Here is a 21,879-nt window from a genome sequence, read left to right on the forward strand (position 1 = left end):
AACACGTCACAGACCATTGACAGGGAAGGTTCATACTTGTGTGTGTGCGTGTGTGAGAGAGAGAGAGAGAGAGAGAGTGTGTATATAGTCAAACACTAAACATGAATGACTGATGTGGATTTTTGGGAGCAGACTGTTGGCAGAGCTATAAGACTATGTATCTTTACAGCCAAAATAAAACGTCATCACTTCATTAAAAGCAGTGAAACCAGTGTATGTTTAGTCGTGACGTAATGATTTTAGGTTTATATACAGTGGTCCCTCTCTATATCGCGATTCTCCTTTCGCTCCCTCAATACGTCGCAGATTTTTTTCAATCCGATCTTGCGTCATTTTCGCTATATCTTAAACTTATCTTTATTTGTCATTGTGACACAGCACAGCACACCATGCACAACGAAATTTAACCTCTGCATTTAACCCATCACCAAGTGAACAGTGGGCAGCCGTGGTCAGCGCCCGGGGAGCAGTGCTTGAGGACGATGCCATGCTCAGTGCATCTCAGTGGCAACCTGGCAGCTGGTGGATTCGAACCTGGGCCCTTCCGGACCGAAGTCCGCTTCCTTTACCACTAGGCCACCACTGCCTCTATATCGCAATATTTGACGGTAAATAAAATATTTATTATTTTGATTTTAGTGAAAAGTAATAGTTTTCTGGCCTAAAAAGTGAAAAAACAGTATATAAAAAAACGAAAAGACATTTTGCAATACATACATACAGGGTAATGTATAAACATGTACAGTATATGGTGAGCATTTAGTTAATGTAAGGTAATGACCTAAGTTGAACATAGGAGGGCACTGTTGTTGTTGTTCGCACCTCCAGAGTCAGATGGTCGTGGCTATTTTAGGTCTTGATGGGACACCGTATTTTTGGCGCTGTTGCTGTGATGTGTTTTGAGCGTGTGTTAGCCTGTATCGTGGTAAGAAGGAATAAAAAGGTCATGACTGGGTGTGTAAAAAAAGATCATCGGTCTTAGTGAGAAAAATTTACTTTACTTAAGCATTAAAACAGTACTCCAAAATCCATCAGCAGGGGGTCGTCACCTTCTTTGTAACAGTGTGTGGTATGTTGGGTATGTGATATGTGATCAGGATGTTCTTGACAATCGCCATCGCTGTCATACATTATCGGAGAGCAAAATCATCATCATCATCATCATCATCTTCATCCTAGAATATCAACCCTTGGCATCGTATCCGTTTTCTCATTCAAAACTTTAAATTTCATTCACCTTTTCATGTGCATTGAATTTTAATATATAATTAGAATGAAAGATAGATAGATGAATACTTTATTGATCCAAAGGGAAATTAAAAATGTATTTTACATTGTTTTTCATCGTTGTGTATTTAATTTATTTAAGACAAAAACGCTAGTTTCTGGGTATGCCTGGGCTAACTTTAACTTCTGGATAAATTTGGGACAAATAATTAGGAATTTAGTTAAATCTGAAATCTGCATTTGGAAAAAGAAAATTGTAGGAGTGACAGTGAAAGGCATTCTGCTCCGACAGCAGGAGAGAGACTGGAGGAGCCGAAACAACCAGGAGGAAAGAATGTGAGGAGTCAGGGTTATTTGAAGAATGCAGATAGAATTTGAAAAAGGAAAAATTGGAGTTAAGTGCTGGAGTTACGGGAATATGACCCCCCAGGACAGGAGTGGGTGCTGAGCGGCTAATTTGAGTAGGACGACCACAGAAGAGAGGAAAGTGTGTAGCCAAGTTTGTACGAGCTAAAGAATTTGGCAGCAGGAGGAAGAGGATGAATTTCTCCTCATCTTCAAACTATGTGTGTGTGTGTGTGTGTGTGTGTGTGTGTGCGTGTGTGTTTAAAAACAGAAGAAAAATGTTCCTTGGACCCAATCCTTTGCTAAAAATAAGTGAACGGGTCAAAGATATGGAGGTATGATCCAAACATGTGGGGAGGTGTCTTCTCATCTTACTGCGTGAGTGTGTGTGTGTGTGTGTGTGTCTGTGTGTAAAGGTAAATGTAGTACTTAGCCAATTCACACACTGCACTTACTGGAAACAGGGGGCACGAATATAGGCAAGGGAAACACACAAAAATGTCACATATTACCTTAAAAATATTTATATAAACTTATAAACTTTTGAATATGATTTTTAAGATGCCGACCAAGAGATGTTTTCAGGAAAATTTAGCAAAAAGAAATAACACCTTACTCTTTCTTGAAAAGAAAAAATATCCACAGAAAAAAGGTATTTGGACTTTGGTCTGTGAGCTAAAATCACTGATTTTCTCTGTGGACTTTGGTCTGTGAGCTAAAATCACTGATTTTCTCTGTGGACTTTGGTCTGTGAGCTAAAATCACTGATTTTCTCTGTGGACTTTGGTCTGTGAGCTAAAATCACTGATTTTCTCTGTGGACTTTGGTCTGTGAGCTAAAATCACTGATTTTCTCTGTGGACTTTGGTCTGTGTTGGAGGATGAGGTTTTGTTAAAGACAGTACAATCTGTTTTGTTTCACTGAAGACATGAGTCACTGAGCAGAGATGGAGACAGAAAATGGGTTCAAAAGAATGTGACATGCTAGCACTGGGTAATTGTGTTAGCATGTGACGCTAACAAGAAAATGAAGGTAATGGAGATAAATGGCTACAAATGCAAAACTGAAGAGACTGACTGTAGTTTACCACACACAAAAACACACACATTTACAAGTAGAAACATGCATTGCATGCAGCACCCACATGCTCACAAACACACATACACATTCATAGGCAAAAACATACGCACACAAACACGTATTTATAAAAGTATAAGTATAATAAATTGTGATTAGACAAGAATTTGGTTGGCAGCTCCGCCTCCTTATCCTCAGAGACCAATCACAGGACAGGGTTAATACTAAGAGGAAGAATCAATTGATGAGAGTGTTTTATAATCAAACATTTGACTGTGGTTAAAAGATCACAGTTGGCTTCATTTCCTCTGGTTTCCTCTTTATTATGTTTCCTTCATCTAGTTTCATCGATAACAAACAACCACAAGGAGTACTCATCTGGAAACACTGAACGTGCACACGCACGCACTCACACACACACACACACACACCAATGCCTGACCCATTGATCAACAACATTTGATCCAAATATGAAAATGACAAATTAAGGTATTAAGCATTCGTGTGAAATTTTATGTAGACATGTGTCTCCATTTGTGTGTGTGTGTGTGTGTGACAGTGAAACCTTTAAACAAAACAGTGCAGACATGGATGTGCAGAAGGAGAAGGACAAAGTATGGAATAGGAGAGACAATATTTTTCTCTACTTTCTGCAAGTCTATGTCCAAATGTCTCTGTCTTGATTTGTCTACACATTTTTGTCAATATATGTCCCCTTCTGTCCAGAGGTTTCTGTCTTGATCATCCTACTTTTCCTTGTCCCTGGCTTTCTACAAGTCTTGTCAAAATGCCTCTGTCCCGGTCTGTCCACATGCCTCCGTTTTGGTTTGTCCACATATCTTTGTCAACATCTGTCCTCGTCTATCATCGTCTAAGTGAAACATCCACTACATGTCTCTATCCACATGGCCTCAGAACCACAGATCCAAACATCCTGAGAACATCCCAGAAACTCCAGAGAAAATTAAAAATGTGTGTATGTTCTACTGGTCATGACAAACAAACATCAAACACAGAAAGCAAGGAAATTATGGGAAATGAAACACATTACTTTCTAAGATAGAAAAATTGAAAACAGGCGACTGGTTTTATTTTATCTACGAGTTGCTCATTTGAGACAAAAACATGTCTGTCGCTCTTTGAAACTTTTTTTATTTGTATACAGTTTATTGATTATATTTTAGCTAAATATTTGAATAATTTGTTGTAAAAAACATTTTATTTAAGCCAATTGTCAGCTTAGCTGACTTTTAGCCACGGTTAACCTTCAGCTTCTTTGTCACACTTTTTGCTAAGACATCTACATTATGATCTATACACATTTCCATGTTGAACTACTTTTGTCGTACATTTGGATTTATTACAAGTATTTGGGATAATTGTATATAATTTATTAATGATTGAACTCTAACAGTTTTGCAACTTTTGCCTGTATATATATATGTATATACATATACATATATATATATATATAAATCTTTTAAATCTAGTTTCTATTCACATAACAATTTTGCATATATAAGTGTTATACTTCCAACTATATTGTACTTCAAACTCTAGTTATTTCGTTGTATATATGGCTACCTATTACATGCCTTCATCCTTTTGGGGTAATTTTTACCCATTTTGCCAAACCTGTACCTAACCCTAAGCTATGGTAGTCTGTTATTTCATAGTTTTTTATTTTGGATTTTTGCCAATTTTAGCAGTTCTGACAAATTTGTGCTAGTTTTCTTTGGGCTTTTACTTAAATATATAATTCCATAACTGACATAACAAGACTGAGCCCTTTAAACTACATTTTGCTGACATCATTGTGCATTTCTTTTATTTACATTGTTATAGACAAAGCCGAAACTCACATTTGCAGGGTTTAGGACCTTTCGAGCATTTAGTCCAAAAACTCTGGATTCTTTAATGTCTTAAAAACACAACGGTAGAATTCCAGCACCAGGCTGAACTCTGTTTTACACATGTGTTGATTTCATTCATCACTGCCGTCGTCCAGGCATAAAAATAAAGGAGACAAAGCCAAAGACGGAGACAAAATATTGGAAAGGACCAAGAGTCCAGAGAATCACTCTGGCTTCCCGGCAAATATGTTCCTTTTTTTTTTTTTTTTTAAATCATCTCTCTGTCTGTTTCTGCCTCATTCATTTTCCTTTTTGTCCCTTTTTTCCTTTTTCCTTTTTTTGTTTGAATTTTATTTCCAACCACCCTCCGTGTTCTGGTGTGCAAAGTCTCCAGTCCATGCCAGGCTGAAAGGGAGTGCTGCCAACCATAATAATACTGCGCACACACACACACACACACACACACACACACACACACACACACACACACACACACAGTCTAACAGTACGGAGCATATAAATACTTCCACATTACTGGAATAGTTAAGGAGAGAGAAATGCTCGGCTGGAGATGGAGGACAGACGGGCCGAGGTGTTCCAGAGGGCAGAGTGTGGAAGGATGAAAGAAAAATAAAGGAGAAAAATGGACCTGAGGGCAAACAGAACCGCGGAGAATGAGGACTTGTTCATAGAGAAACTCTAGAGCTGATTAAAAAGCTTTTCAATAACGTAGAAACATGATGGAAGGAGCATGTGTAGGCTTAATAAAAGAACAACAGTTGTTTTGAATTTGTGTTTGGAAGCAGGCGCTGCAGTTGAGTGAGATGCTCTCCGACAGCTGCTCCTGATGACGCTTTGAAGTGCTTTATAAAACGACACAGCTTCGATTTTCTACAATGCTTTTTTTTTCTCGTAATATGAAAAGAGAAAAATGCAATTTTACTAGTGGCAACGGGCCGAAGAAATATGAAAGAGAGAGACAGAAAGAAGGAGAGGGAAGGAAAGAGCTTCCAAACCACAAGGACAAAGGTCAAACATGTCTCCCAAAGCCTAAAGTGATACTTCAGGTTTTCTGAAGTTTGCTTTTATGAGGTAAGACTGCGCTGTGGGCTGATCCAGGCAAAAAAAGTGAAATCAGTAAAAACATAGCTGCAGCATAGGCTCCAGGAAAAACAGCAGAGTTTAACCACTTAACACAGGACTCAGCTAATAATAATAAAACTCTGTCAGCTAATGTCGATGATAACTTTATCTCACTGTTAGACAAACACCTGCAAATAAAAACTCAAGTTTGTAAACCACTCTCTCCAGACCAAAGTCCATAGAGAAAATTGATTATTTTAACTCACAGACCAGACAAGGGAAATCGATGATTTCAGTTTATGCCGGAGCTCCATGTCTTCTTCCCTACCCTGTGGAGAGTTTGTGTCACTGAGGGCAATCTGCAATTAAGATTTTAATGTCAAAGACCAATAAAAGATGTTTGAAATTGCCGATCAAAGGAGCAGTAACTTAACAACTGCTTCGTTTCTTTGAGCCAAAATCAGTACTTTCCTGCTTGGTTTGCTACAGTAAAGTGGGAAACCTACATCAAGAAAATGTACAAGTCCATGGAATCGTATATGTTTAATGTTTAATCTTGGTAAACAATGTTCTAAACTATTTATACATCTGTTCCAAAAAGTGTATAACTCCAAATCAGAACACAAAGGCGTTTTTAAAGAAGTCAACAGTGGATCATTAGGATCAGATGCTCCAGTCCAGCATTTTGAATATTTCATTCAGATGAAAACAAGTGACACAAACAGTGGTGGACTACCAACTGCAGTTTCTCTGTGGGCTACAATCACTGTTTTTCCTAATGGACTTTAGTGTAGTAGCAGAAGGCCAATGTATGTTGAACGTACATTAAAAGAGATCTTACTTTGAGAGACATTTTTCCAAGTATTTGAAAAAGCGGAAAAAAGTTCTTCAAGTTTCATCACTGGTGTGAACGTTATGATTTAGCAGCGGACAAATTTGAATTAAAATATAATATTAGTGCAAGAAAAGAACCTCCACAAATTTTAAAAGTGACATATGTTAACTTTATATATTAGATTAAATTCAAAATGCTAACACTTTGGGGGTTTCTTTGATTCACGCTCACTACAAAAGTTTTGAAAAAGTATAAAAGTAAAAATAAAAGTCTGAATCAAACGACTGAGACTCAGACATATTTTATAAACTCTGGCCGCTTCTGATGCCAACTGCTCTCTGATTTATCCTCCACTCGCAGAGAGTCTGTACGTGAACCAATCTGCTCAGAGAGGAGGTCAAACAGTAGGGGAGCGATTTATATCAAAGTGTACGAGTCTGGGCTGGCTCCAGGAGCAAATGCACGAGTGCGTGTGTGTGTGTGTTTGAGGGTGTTTGAATGGTTCCAGTACGATCATAACAATGTCAACAGAAACTCAGGAGATCTGGAGAACAGACCAACAACAACCACCTTCATCCAAGAGTCTGTCTGTGCACGTGTAAGTTTACTGTACCACCACTGTGTGTGCATGTGTGTGTGTGTTTGTGTGTGCATGCAGGGAGAGTGCATCCGAAGTGAATGAGCGCACGTTTCCGAGGCTAAAGTCAGAATTATGGAAATTTCAGAAGCCGGAATTCCACAACGTTTGCTTCCAGCCATTATACACTCTTAGTGAGGTCAAGATCATAAAAAACACACATACATACGCTCACACACACACACACAGAGTCAGACAAAGCTCAGTGTAACGTCAGTGAACCATGTCAGTTTAAATCTGATAGTCCCAACACAACACGACGACAGCCACAAAAATGTCAACAGTTGACAGAACCTCCTGGAACGGATGTGAGAGTGAACAACGGGCAAGCAACGGAGGAAGAAAGAAAGACATACAGAGGGAGGGGAAGAGAAACTAGAGAGAGAGAGAGAGAGCTACAGAGCACTACAGAGAAAGACAGACCTAGAGTGACAATTAGGGTTAGGCTTTGCTAATTAGCCTAAAGATAAGATAGATATTTAGAAATAATTTGTCAGGAAAACATATTATATACTATATGTTTTTATATATATATATCTATATACTATAAGAAGGCAGATGTTACTTGAAAAGACTACAGTAGGGATAAGTCAGCTGACCAATGGCCACCATTTGAATGGGAAACTGACCAAAATCATTAAATGGAATTTTTAACTTAGCCAAGAACTAACCAGGAGAACTGCTGAGTCAAAACCAAAAATATTATTTGGTGTTAAATACCACAACCTCAACCAAAAGGTTTAAATCTTTAAATCTAGCCTTAAAATGAACCAAAACATTAGCTTTGGCTTTGTTAGCAAGTTGAAGAGCGAGTTGAAGACTCACGTTGAAGCAAGTTAAAGGCTGAGTTGGCTTAATTTGTTAGTTTATGGATAAAGGTTTGTGTTGTTTTCATTGGGCCTGTTTGCTTGGTTTTAGGTCTTGGTGGAACAGTCTCTGTGAATTGTCTTCCATTTCTGTCTTGTCTTAACTTCTTTATAAAGTTTAGAGGTAAAAAAAATATCTCAGTATTAAGTATTGAATCATTGTACTTAATTGTATTGCCTTGGACATAAGTGACCCAGAGAAAAATCTCAGGGACTTATGATTCTTTCTGGACTCGTCCAAGTGGAGGTCTTGAGCTTGTGTCCAAATACAAGGAGAGCTTGGAGTAGGTCTGAGGAACACGTTGGAGGAATTACTCATCCCATCTGGCCTCGGAACGTTCTGGGATTCCTCGAGGAATTGGATTAGAGGATGGAAAAACCAGGGAGTAAATGGGCTGGGTGGTTTGGGCTGTGACCCAGAGCTGTGTGATGTAGGACCAGACAGGAGGATAGATTTATCAGAGATTGAAGTCTGGATGACATTAGCTTTTCTTTCTGTTGGTGTTTTAAGGATGCCCAGAGGTTTGCCCTGACACTGCCATCAGACCAGTCCTACAGCACAACAGAACCCGGGTGTTGAGTCCAGTCCACACCAAAAGTCAAGACCAGGGGACTGAACATGCACATTCAGGCTAGAGCTCTTCTGCTGCTGATGTAGCAGAAAAAAAGGGCAGTAAATCCTGGTCTTGTCGTACAAATTGCTCTGTGGTGTTTTGACGTGTGAACAGCATTTAAACCCTGGGTTCAGTTACTCAAAGTAGATCAGCTGGAAATAAGAAACATGCTCACTGCTATAGCAGGGAATCAGGAGGAATAAGGGTCAGGAGAGACACTGCACAGCTGATCATCAATTCTCTGACATTACAGATTATATACTCAAAAATATTAATAGTCCGATAATATCGTCCAACCGATATTATCAGCCCAATATTAGCATATTTAGTCATATCTGTAAGAATCGTTTTTTCCCTCTGGCAGGATACTTTGCGAAGAACGTTTTGCTGTAAGATTAACGTAACTCGTTCTTATTTATGAAGTTGAGATCGTGTAGTTCCCAGACGTTGGAGCGTGATGAAACGATAATCGGGTTCACCTTATGGCCAAGTCTTCTGGTGTCAGTATGTTAGAGCGTGGATGACACAGCACCATATGTAGGCCTAACACATGTACTACAGGAACCAGAGTCGTATTCAACAGCTCCGTTTAAACGCATCTGAAGGATTTGTAGTTGTATCGTATCACAGCCATGTAAACAGGGTCTCTAACCTTTCCCGCTTTGCTTTCTTTAACACCTTTTGAACTGAAACTCAACTCCTTGGCTCTTTTCTCCCTATAACTTCTCACCCTTCTCACTGCCCACAGCCCTCCACCCACTGTCGCCATCAGCCTTTTTCACCTAACACGTAAACCCAACTTCACCTCCCTGCCTTCTCTAACATCTAGATCACCTCCTTCCCTCTGTCCGACCCTACACTTCTCACCGTGCACTGAACCCCTGCTGCTGCAGCTGTAACCTAAGATTCACCTTTAAACAATACTTAACACACACACACACACACACACAGAAACACCTCCTCTATGTTCTAACTCTCTCATAACTTCACACACAGCTGAACCCATGGCCTGAACCTTGCTCCTGTTCTCTCGCTCTCTCTTTCTCTCTCTCTCTCTCTCACACACACACACACACACACACACACACAGATATACCCACATACACAGACACAGATGATGATGATGATGATGATGTTTTAATACTTCCTTTCTTCTCAACTGTGTAAATCTTTCTCCATAAAAATGTCCACATGTTACACAACACGTGTCATCACAGAAAGAAACCAGTCACTGCTTAACCACAGACTCAAGTCAGTCTGAAGTAAACAAGAGTCACTGACACACAAATATATATATATGAAGTAAACAAGTCTCTCACACGCAGACACACGCACACGAATATGTGAGGTGACAAGAGTCACTTGACACACAGTATATTAATTTACAAGCATTTATTGTCTTTCTTTAACGAAAGGTTTATTTATAACAAATGAACCAATTCTAACCTTATCAACCCTTTTTGGATAAATGTGACAAATTTAAGAGCAACATTCTCTTGTGTTTTTTTTGTTTTGTCTCTTCTGGACTTTTGTCAATGATTTTCAGTATGTTTATTTGTTCAGTTTGGCATTTTCGTTACAATATTCTGGCTTACTGTGAGGTAATCATAGTTCTTACCTTGTCTACATTTTTGGCTAACCTGTTTTGTAATGTTTATTGGTCTAGCTTTTTGGGTTTTTTTTTTTGTCATTTTAGACAACTTGGAAAGTTTTTGGCTAATTGTAAATATTTTCTAACAACTGTATTCTGGCTATTTTGTCTACATAGAATGTAAATGTGGTTATATTCTTTGCTCTAGTTTTAGATATTGTGGATATATTTTATATTTTTAATTAACCATTGCCTAAAGCCATTGGTTCTATATTGATGTTTCAGGTGACTTGGCTATATTTAGAATTCCAGCAGATGGTGGGATTATTTTTGTCTAACCTGCTGCCTGGTTAACCTATAATAGGTTAACTCTGAGCTGTTATTCATGAATTACAGATTTATTGTCCATATTATTGCCAACCTTTCCACACTTTCACCTCCATTCTGTGTACTTTTCCTGACTATTTTTGTCTTGATATTTTACAGGAGCAGTAAAAGGCCTGATCATGAAAATGTCAGGGTTAAATTCAGACTTTTCTGGGACATTTTAACGTCCTTTTCTCTATGTCTGTGGCCATTTGAAGGTCAAACATTGGTAGAGCTTTTCTCTGAACTCACCACCAACATGTCTCCAATATATTCTCACATTCTCTGCAGTTATCACCTTCTCAGATGTTAGCAAGAGGCCGAGGCTTCTTATGGATTCTGAGTATGCATTTGCCCACTCACCTGCAAGCGCCCCTCTCTTTCGCTCACACACACACACACACACGCACACACACACACACACACACACACACACACACTGCAGCACTCAGTCCGACCCCTGTTCTCTCCCTGACCTCGTTTTTTTTTCTCCCCCTCCTCCTCTCACCACGTAACTTAACGCCTATTTTCACATTACACGAACACATGTAGGTAGAAAAACACAAATCATCTCCAAAGTAAAACACTTACATAGACGTCCTGTGTCACGTCACACGCACGCTCTCTCTCTCTCACACACACACACACACACACACACACACACACACAAGCACAGCAGTGCCGAGGTAAGAACCTGTCTTGAATCAGCCGATAGAGAGGAACCATTGGCATCTAGAACACTACTGCATTTGGAAGACCTCTGGCTTACGTGCACACAAACAAACACACAAACACCCACAGTAATTTCACATTCATAATCCTCTGTGTTTCAGTCCTGTTTGACCACTGCTGTGGCTACAGTGGGCCCCCAGAGCCCTTAATGCTCCACACACACACACACACACACACACACACACACACACACAGCAGTTATCTCCTGATGACACAATGACCAACACACTGTAACTTCAGACCACAGCTATTGTGAAAATCTGTTTTTTCTTAGTCACCCCACAGCTGTTAGCAGGACTCTAACATCAGTCTAACATCTCAGAGTCAAACAACCACAGAGACATGTTTGTGAGGACAGCGGGGGAGCAGAGACAAAGGCTGAGGTGAAGGATTTTTAAATAAACTAAAATAGAAATGTTACTGGGTTTGTTTGGTTTGAACAGAGTCCCAAGTAAACCACACGTGTATGTGTGTGTGTGTGTGTGTGTGTCTGTGCAGGTGCACATGTACATGTGTAGGCCAATCAGTAAAAGCCTTTTTTCTCCACTTTGTCCAATGAACCTTATCTTAATCTAGACCCTGTAAGAAAAAAAGAAAGAAAAAAAAACTCTCTCTCCTCTGGATCAAATTTAGTATTTGTAGCATTCTTACTGCTGTGAGTGAAATATTGCATTTCAATTTCAGAAGAATCATCAAAAATGATAAAAAGACGTAGAGGTTGAGGAACACAATGGCAAAGAAAAACAGAGGTTAAAAAGATAGAAAATAAGAAGAAAGGATAATGAAAAAAGGAGACAATGATGAAGTTTCCAAACAGATCTAAAAAGCATCAACACCATAAGAATAATCCTTTCTCCAAGAACCATAAGAAAGAGCCACAGACGTTCTCCTCTGGAACTACATTTGCACTCTTGTGATCTAATTTATTTCACTCTGGGACTTGGCCTTGGCACTGCTGCTTCTGGTGCTGCTGCGGTTACCTTCTGTCTCTATCCTCTTCTTTCTCTTGCTCCAACCTTTATATCTATGGAGCTCAGACGTTCCACAGATGTTCCACAGAGGCTGATGGTGATGTGTTTCTTTTGGCTTGTACATTCACTGTAGTTCCTACAGAGACAAAGGTGTTTTTGTACAGGGCTCCCAACCTTTACGTTCTGTGGAACATCTCTGAAAGACCACTAATCTGCTCTGAAGCTGGAGGATCCACAGATCTACACACTGAGATATCTTCTCCCTCTGAAGGTAGAAACCAGATCACGGTGTGAAAAATCTTAGAAATCTGAAACTGCTCTGGTTTAGGCAGAACTAGTAGCTCTGGACTTTCCAGCTCAGTTCAGCTAAAGGACGGTGGAGATGGTGTCTGTCGTCTTCAACCAGAGCCAACAACAGGAAACCTCTTAATGCTAAACCCCTGTCTTCACCAAAATATGGAGCTGAACAGTTTGTCCACCAACAAGTCAGGAGGTGACCCTCACTGGGTCCACTCAGTGGTCCACGTAGAAGATGATGTTATTAAGCTTGACTTAGAGTGGTGTTAGATAGAAGGTTGGTGTTGGAGGTCAGAACAACCTCAAACTGTCACTCACCTCCACCCCAGGAGGATCCTGATGTTCCAGACCATACGTGTCAAACTCAAGGCCCGGGGGCCAAAAGCGGCCCGCCAAGCCATTTTGTGTGGCCTGTGGGAGTTCAAAAAGCATTTAGTAAAGTCCATGCAGCAGAGTTTCTTAACCTACGTAATTAAAAGTTTAAAAATAAATCAAATCATATCATATAATATTAATCAATTGCGGAAAATATATTATCTATTAATCTTATTAATATAATTAAATTTTCAAAACAAAACATCTACTAGACTCTATTCTGTTTGTATCAGTACCAAATGACCTATGGACTGGTACTGGTCCACGAACCACGGGTTGGGAACCCCTGATCTATACAGTCTTCCATTTACAACGGGAACTGTATTGCTGATGTGGCCCCCGGTGAAAATGAGTTTGACACCCATGTTCCAGATGGACCTTTGACAACAACAACGTTGTCGTAGGTTTGACATTTTTGTTGTCAGTACCTGAACCTGGACCTGCACATACCAATACTGCAAATTGGAGTATCTGCACATACCAATTGAAAACTGGCATATCTGCAAGTACAAATCCTGCAAACCTGAGTATCCCCAGGTACCATTTTTGCAACACTGCAACCTGGAGTATCTGCATCTACCCATACTGCAAGTTGGAGTGTCTGCAAAATAAATACTGCAACTTCAACTATATTCAGTTACCAATAATGCCACCTGGACGTTTCATGTACATTTCAGAGATGCACTTTACTTCACATAGAGCCCTGTAAAAATACTGTGAAACAAATATTCTGCCCCTCTGTAGAAGAAATACATCAGCCATGAACATAGGACTTTACATGATGTGTGTATCTAAAGAAGTATCTGAAGACACAGCAGTAACATTCAAATAACATTTTAGGGGAAATTTATGTGAAGGTTTTAAATACAAGTATAAAAACAAATGATACATAAAATCTTACATCACTGTAAAACAAAAAAACGTCACTGTCTGTGAAGCCTCGACCTCAATGACAGAGCAGTGTAAACCATCACCTTAATTAAATCAGAAAAATGACAGCATTCTCACTTGACCATAAATGGACCAGTATGATCCATAAGACAATCTTGAAGATTGGCCACTGTCAGACCAGTACCAGTCCAGAGGAGTGTAAAAGAATCCCAGCGGTGACCTTTCTTTAACCTCACACTAAAAACTTTTATGTCATTACCCGTGGGGTTTTAATGATTGGAAAGAAGCTAAACATGAAAGTCTTGGAACAAACATACAGACTGGGACTATGTGTGTGTGTGTTTGTGTGTGTTCATTCTATCAACAGCTCTGGTTTTACAGTTTTTACTGTTTAACAAGCACATGGACATGATCACTGAGAGATGAATAAAAGCAGGAACGGCTCTTTAAACACAGACACACACGTGTGTGTGTGTGTGTGTGCCTGTGTGTGAGAACTCTCACACTGCATGTGTGTAACTACACTATAAAGTAATAGAAGAATGTGCTTTTATAGGTTAATGACATTCATCAGAACAGGCAAACGTGAAGCTCAACACTAGCTTCAGTAAGAGCAAAAAGGAACAAAAAGAGCAGAACAGCTTTAACATTTAGAGTAATTAGAATAAAAACAAAAAAGACTCACCTAGAGTTCACTTTTCCCGGCCCACGATGTCAGCGAGGACTCTCAACCTGAAATGAAAAAACATGAGAAGAAAAAAATTAAGCGTACACTTTGTCTATAAAAGCCAACACAGCCACTAAATGGTAGCCAACAGTCAAAATATATTAGCTAAAAGGTAGCCAAAAGTACCACAACAGCTAAATGTTTACCAGAGAAAGATAAAGAAAGTAGATTCAAGGTGATTTTAGCAAAAACAGAGAGGAGATTTAGGGAGGGAGGCTAATACTTTGCTTTTCTTTCCAAGTCTGAAGAGTTTCTTCTTAATTATCCATGATGAGGATAAATCTGTGATTGAACACTCTTTATAAATCTGCTGCATGTTTACTTTAGCTGTGCTCCACACTAGGATTTTTCTGCCACCTGAATTCGGACCGCTCCAACACACATATGGAAATGGAATTAGGCGTTAGACAAATCCTGTCAAAATTTGCTCACACTACAATCAGCCCAGAAAACAAACTGTTAACAGAGCACAGTCAGAAATATAAACATGTAAACCTCACCTTAACTCAACAAACATCTGAATTTTTGAAGGTTCTGAAGGTTAACATGTCGTGCATACAGCTGGGGACCCATATTTTAAAAGTCACAAACCTTTGCAACCCAAGTCAATAGACATTATTCGTAAACTCCTGGGAAACATGATGCGCGATGACCCAAAAAAAAAAACCCTTGCAACCCACCTGAGGGTCGGGACCCAGTCTTTGGGAAACAATGCACCTGCATTGTGCATATGCGTAACTGCATATAACCTGCAGCAGAAATTATTAAAATTGTAACCAATATAAAGCTAAAAGTTAGTCCAAAAAAGTTCAATAAAAATATAGCTCTGTTTTCTTAAATAAATACTAAAATAAAAATAAAAAAACAATTGTGAAGAGAAGGGAGTAAAGACACCCACAATTACCATAAAATATCACAAAAAAGATGACTTCAATACAATGGCTAAGAAGTACCCCCTGGCCCCCCAAAAAAGTTGTAGCCAAATATAAAGTTGCTACATGAGCTCAATCTAAACACCAGAAAGGTTCATGTCTATCAGACATTGAAACAGACAATAATAATTTGTATTAGATAGGAACACAGAAAAATAGCTAGAGTTAAATGTTGGATGGAAATGTTAAAAACATGTAAACCAAAGTCTAGTAAAAAAAATTATAAAACTACTAGTGTATGATAGTTCTGTGATCACGAACTGGCTTAAATTGCAAAGCTAGCTGAAAATAGCTAAACATGTAAGAAATGAACCTACAAGTTAAGTAAACTAAAAGTTAACAAACAGTTTGTTACAAATCTCAGTGTTTGTCGAGCCTTAGATCATATCATTTTAGAAACTGGTTGTTTTCGCTGGAACTAAGGTCAAAAGGTTGAGGAAGGTTGTAGGAGTGTGTTTTCTACAGCAGTTGACAATAAAACCAGACTGATTGTATCACAGAGACAGAGACACAGGTCAGGAACCTGCCTGATATGAAAGCCTGGTTGTTTTTACTCAATGATACTGAGTTCCTGCTTAAAAAAACAACCACTTTCTGTACTTCTCCTGAAACATGTTCAGATCAACACAAAAACAAGTGTCATCTGAAGATTTCTGTGGCTGATAAGGTGATATTGTTGTTCAGTCTTGAGGTTTGGCAAGGATTCATTAGTAGAGAACATTTGAGTTTTGTCTATGAACAACATGAGGACAACAATCTTCACATTTTGGCCAGGGAATACAGATGGTTTGAGAATTCACGTCCAGTTGAGGAGTAAAACAATCTGGAAACACCTTTATTGCGCTGCTTGGTCATATGGACTATATATACTATACTATATATGGACTTATTCACTTGTCGTGCCCCTGGATGCTCCAGGTGGAAAATGACGTGCAAAAGAGTTAATTTATCTGCTCATTTTTCAACCAGGTTCCAGCTATACCACACGGTGGTAAAACAGCCCCCCGTCAGTCCCTCAAATTCCCAAAGTCCCACCTCATGGCTAACTTTAGCCCATGCCTCTTCTGTTTTTATTCGAGTCCCGATAAAACGTAGCAGCAAGGTTTGTGCCCACACACCGTGCTGCTATGCTTGTGCATTATTGTTCACAAATTTCTCTGCTTACTTCAGGGAGGTGACGTCAGGGTAAGACTGTCACTGATGCCACCTGAATAGTTACATTTTTCCAACTGCATTCACAGTGCCTCAGATTCTCTTTTGCTTCATCCACTTCACAGCCGAAGCTCCAATCACACCGCTGCACACGGCTGCCTAAACCACGTGCTGTGGCACCATTTACATTGACTGTGTATGTGATAGTGCTCCTCATTCCGCACCTTTAGTTGATGCCCCATTAGTGCTTCAATAAAACAAACTGGAGAATAAAATATATAAACAAGGATAAAAAGAACCCCTAATAATTCTGACTCAGCATCTAGACTAATTTACTGCTACCAATATAACTACTGCTGTTCAATTTAAAGTAGTGTGAATGCCAAGTGTACATCCCGTCTAATGTTTTCATCATTAACAATACTGTTTCATACTCATCGTCATCTGTGTAAATCACCAGTGTTCCAATTTTGTACACTAAGTCTGGGTTCACACAAATTATTGTTTTTAGAAGGAATGATGAGTTAGCATGGACACTACTGACATTCAAAAAGGGCATTATAGGGTTTAAGTGTTTATTCATCATTTAATCTTAACATAAACTACCAGCAGATTCCACAAAAATGGAAACATCTCAAACCAAGCACTTTTTATCCAAAGGATTATTTTGAAGGTCAATTCAATCATTAAGTCCCAGGTCTATTTGTTTCAGCCGATGGCATCTGTTATATTCCATGACTGTCTTCTTCACACGTTTTGTTTCCATCACTTCTTGCCTGATTCCTAACTTTACTCATGATTTAAATACACATTTCATCATACAATTTTTTTCTCTCCTTTTTCACTGCACTTTAACTAATGGTCACAGAAGCTGAATTTATGATAAAACAATTTTTGGACTTGCCTGGTGTTTTTTTCAATTAATAATCACAAGTCTACAGTGTAGATCAAATCCAGAGACTTGTGGCAAAGTGTCTTTATATTCTCTCAAGTGTAAAATGCTCAACTTGGCTTCTGCAGCTTACACAACAGTCATATCTTATTGCAAAGTGTTTAGTTAACAGTTTTTAGTTAAGAGTTAAAGTTGACTTATAATTGTAACAAATAGCCAAATGTTGATTTAAAAAAAATCGCTTGAACGAGCATAGGACGGTTAAACAATTGCACCAAAAATGTACTTTGATGAAAAAGCAAAAAATGAAAAAAACAAACCCAAAACAATAGTCGATTAGAATTACAACATTATGAGCTAAACATTAACCTAGAGAAATCTAAACATTGATTGACAAATACAGCAAAAAAATAATGTATTTTTACACAGGCACAGCCAAGCTTAAATTTTGCCAAATTAATAAAGTAGCCCAGACATGGTTATGTTGGCAAATGTTTTTTTTAAATAGTCAAAATATTAGAATAAAACCCACACTTTGGTTTAATTAACCTGGATACATGAGAAGCCAAGCCAGAAAATCACCAGATATCTATTTATTTAAATAAAATATTACATAAAAAGTATAGTATAAAACTATGACAGCTGCCTAAAATTAGCTCTAAACTTGTTTAATCCTGAGCAAAAAAAAACAACAAGAAAAACAAATCAAGACAGCTAAGTTTAAAAAGAGAGTAGCTATTATTTGGGCAAAAAGTGCTAAAACTTATATAAAGATACGTCTCATATTAGCAAATTGAACAAAAAGTAAAAATAAACAGTAAAAATAAACAATAGAATTTAGGAAAACCTGAAAATTGGTAAACCAAAACAACAGCTAAAATTGCAGTCAGCCAACAGTTGGCCAAGATGAGAGCTTATTTATGACAGAATGGTAGTTTGACACATTTTAATAAAGGGAATACCAAAGCTGTAACACCCCAGTAGTACGTGAGCTGATTAGTTCACATCAAAAACTGATCAACAATGGTGTTTTAAAAACAGTTTTTCCATCATCGAAGCTTCATCACCTTCTGTTCAGCAGTTACTGATGCGCTGAGATGTTGACGTAGATGTTGTTGTAGACTCCTCTACCTGCGTTTCCTTGTTTTTTTTGCGGCGTCCAAAGAAATGGTGGCTCTTTTTGTGCCCGGCTTCTTTCTCCGCCTGTAGCAGGCCCAGGATCTCTGTGTTGTCCACCTTGAGCTTTTCCAGCTCCTCGCCGAGAGCCTCCAACTCCTGATTGTGAGCGTCTTTCTCTTTCTGCAGGTTGTCATTCAGCTTAAGTCTCCAGCCCTGCTCCTTCTCCAGCTTCTTGGTCTCAGTTTCCAGGCTGGAAAAAAGCCTCTCGTTAAGGATGCGTAGGCTTTCACTCAGCTCCTCTTCCAGCTCCAGCTTGGTGGAGAGCTTCAGTATTGTTGCTTTCAGACCCTCCACCTCCTGACGTATTGTCTCAATCTCAGCACTGGACTCTTTCAAAGCGTCCAGCTCTCGTTTGTGAGCGACTGCCTGTTTGTCCAACTGAACATCAAGCTCAAGCCTCTGGCGACGCTCCTTTTGCAGCTTTGTTGATTCACTCTTCATCCACCTTTCTAGATCACCATTCTTCTTCTCCTCTGTCTGCAGTCTGGCAAATAGACTTTCAGCTTCTCTCTGGAACGATTGGTTCACCTCCTGCTCGATCTTCAGCTTGTTGTTCACCTCAAACTTTTCTTTCTCTAAGTTCTTAAGTTTCTGGCAGAGGTTCTCCATCATAGTGCTTGACTCTAACGTCTCAGATTTCTGCAGAAGGGAATTTTTGCATTTCTGCAACTCTGTGGTTATAGTCTCTTTTTCTTTCACCAGAGAATTGCTCTTTTTGGTTTCTGTCTCCAGTCTAGTCAATAACTTGACAATTTGAGCCTTAAGGTCTTCACCCATTTCCTGCTCAAGCTTGTTGTTGGTTTCAATCTTGTCGTTTTGCGGATTTTTGGACTGAGAGGCTTCAGATGTTTGCAGTATAGCATCTTTACATTTCTGCAACTCCTCTTCTAATTTCCATCTCATGGTTCTCTCTTTCTGCAGCTCCATCAAGATGGACTCTTTTTCCTTTGAAAGACAGTCATTCATGTTGGTGCCTTTTTCAGGGTTCACAGATGTTTGCATTGGATTACTGTAATTTTCTTCCTGAATGTTGCCCCTAACTGACACTTTGGTGTTTTCTTTGTATTTCTGCAGATCGTCTCCCAACTTCCTGTTCAGCTCCCTCTCCTTGCACAGGTCAGTCAGGACAGATTTCTTTTTTCTTGTTTCCATCTCCAGGAGATTGGAGAGTCTTGTTATTTTACTCTGGAGATGCTCAATGTCGCGGTCTCTCTCAGGCCTCTGGTTGACCTTTTCTTTTGTAGTTTTTTGGGGCCGTGGGGCTCCTTTAAGACGATTCACCTCCTCCCTTTGCCTTCGATTACTGACCTGAGGTCTCCCACATTGCTCCTTTTTGGGGATGTCCTCATCCTTACAATCATTGCCAAGGTTTGTGGTTACACGGTCCATGTCATTTTCCATGTCATCCATAATCTCAGTCCATGGTTTGGATCCGGCAACTTTATTTGTGTCTGTCACGTCCATGGATACTCCTGATCTTTGCTTTTTCCTTACTTGAAAAAGGTTTTGAGTTTGTCAATGTTTTGCTTTAAATAAAGATGTTTTGGGGGTTAAATGATGGTTCTGTTTTAGTACCGGTGCATCACTGCCTCTTGCTACTTGTTCTTGTGACCTTTTCCTCAGCTGTTGATTAATTTTAATCTGCAGTTGTTTCTTTCATAGTCATTGGCAATCCTACTTTTCTATGACTCATGAGCTTGTGCATTGAGTGTCTTCTGCAAAGGTAGGCCTTAAAGATGATGTGGCCTGAGTAGACTTTCATGTGTGTTTGAAAGTGTTCTTTAATGTAGCATCACCATGGCAACCACAGTATGAAATGTACAGAATGTAAATGTTCGGGTACATACATTATTATGATGCAACCTCATTATGTAAAAAGGTTTTCAGCAATTAAAATAAATGTGACAGTGTTTCTTCTGAGTTTCTGTGTGGTGAACTTTTGAACAGCAAATCCCAGCTAGCTGAAGAAAGATGATTGTTCAATTCTTAAGAAAGATAAGGTGAGAAACAAACCGAGGCTGGAGATAAATAAAAATGAACAAAACGGCACGGAAGCATCAGTAGATGCCATTTGCCATAAATCTTACAAGGAACAAGAAAGATCAGTTTCCTCTTCTGATCCTTCTGATCCCTCTGACTGACACGCAGGAGAATTTAAACTGTTTGTTGTTGGGTTTTTTTTCCCACTGTTCATAACATTTGTATCCAACACCTTTCCAATGATGTTTACTTTCGCAAAATGCCACCAATTATAAGGGTTATTTCAATAAAGGACAACTGTAACATTTAACAATCTTCTGTCACCAATTGCAGAGTCAAAAAAGGCATTTTTTGCATACATTTATTTCTGGATTGAAACACTTTAAATTTAATTTCTGTTTTTCTGATGTTGCCTGATGTTTTCACCATTGTAGATGCAAAACACAAAGTCATAGTCTCTTTTTCCAAAAGGTCAAAAGAAATAGTTCTAAGGCCAAGTTTTCTCAATTCAAACTTGTGCATTTCATGTAGTAATGACGATGTAATTTGAATGCACTTAAATGAAAATGGCTGGATTTCCTTTCTTGCCATAAAGTAGTACTGGGTTTGCAGAGATTTTCCTGTGTATATTTAGACTCCCTTGGAAATATACTAAATTAAATTGATCACATTTGGAACTGTGTTTTAAATGTTTTATTGGTGGAATTTAGACAATAAACATCATTTCTATTTAAAGTGGACAACCTCAGGTCGCTTTCTATCATCCCTACAATGGCAATAGGTGTCTTTAAAACAAACCTGCTATTTGCTAAGAGAAAAACCAAAAATCAACATTTTTTTAGAACATTTTTAATTAAGTCAATGTTTTCAAACGCACCACCCGAGATCAAATTTTAATTAAATCTACACAAATAATTTCTGGAGCATCATCTATTTTCTTTAGTCGAGTGTGTATTTCTTTGAAAACATAATGTTAATCATTATTTCCCTAAAATAGGAACTCTCTGGCCAGAAAGATTTCTACAAATGGTGCTCCCCTACCCCCCACATCCCCATCCCCGTTAGCAGACAATGTTTAACTATAACATTTGCTAACACGCTGGGATGAAGGTGTGGAAGTAGATGTGGTGGTGGACTCCTCCTCTTTCTGCCTTTCCTTGTTCTTTTTACGACGTCCAAAGAAGTGTTGACTCTTTTTGCGGTCAGCCTCTTTTTCAGTATGGAGCTGTCCCAGAATTTCTGAGTTGGCAACCTTCA

The 21,879-nt window shown here is 38.9% G+C and overlaps 1 protein-coding gene across 1 annotated transcript in view; it reads right to left on the reverse strand.

Annotated features, from left to right (window-relative positions):
* Positions 1-17,113: 17,113 nt before the first annotated feature.
* Positions 17,114-21,879, reverse strand: part of LOC107988307 (putative leucine-rich repeat-containing protein DDB_G0290503) — a 6,334-nt gene continuing 1,568 nt past the window's right edge. The window contains exons 2-3 of the mRNA XM_017031369.2: positions 21,719-21,874; positions 17,114-20,157 (exon numbers count right to left, since the gene is read on the reverse strand). Of these exons, the coding sequence (XP_016886858.1) occupies positions 18,538-20,157; positions 21,719-21,874 (1,776 nt within the window). The 3' untranslated portion in view covers positions 17,114-18,537. The remainder of the gene's footprint in view (positions 20,158-21,718; positions 21,875-21,879) is intronic.

Source organism: Cynoglossus semilaevis, chromosome 1, assembly GCF_000523025.1.
Source record: "Cynoglossus semilaevis isolate Cse_v1.0 chromosome 1, Cse_v1.0, whole genome shotgun sequence".
In the NCBI taxonomy this organism is placed as follows: Eukaryota; Metazoa; Chordata; class Actinopteri; order Pleuronectiformes; family Cynoglossidae; genus Cynoglossus; species Cynoglossus semilaevis.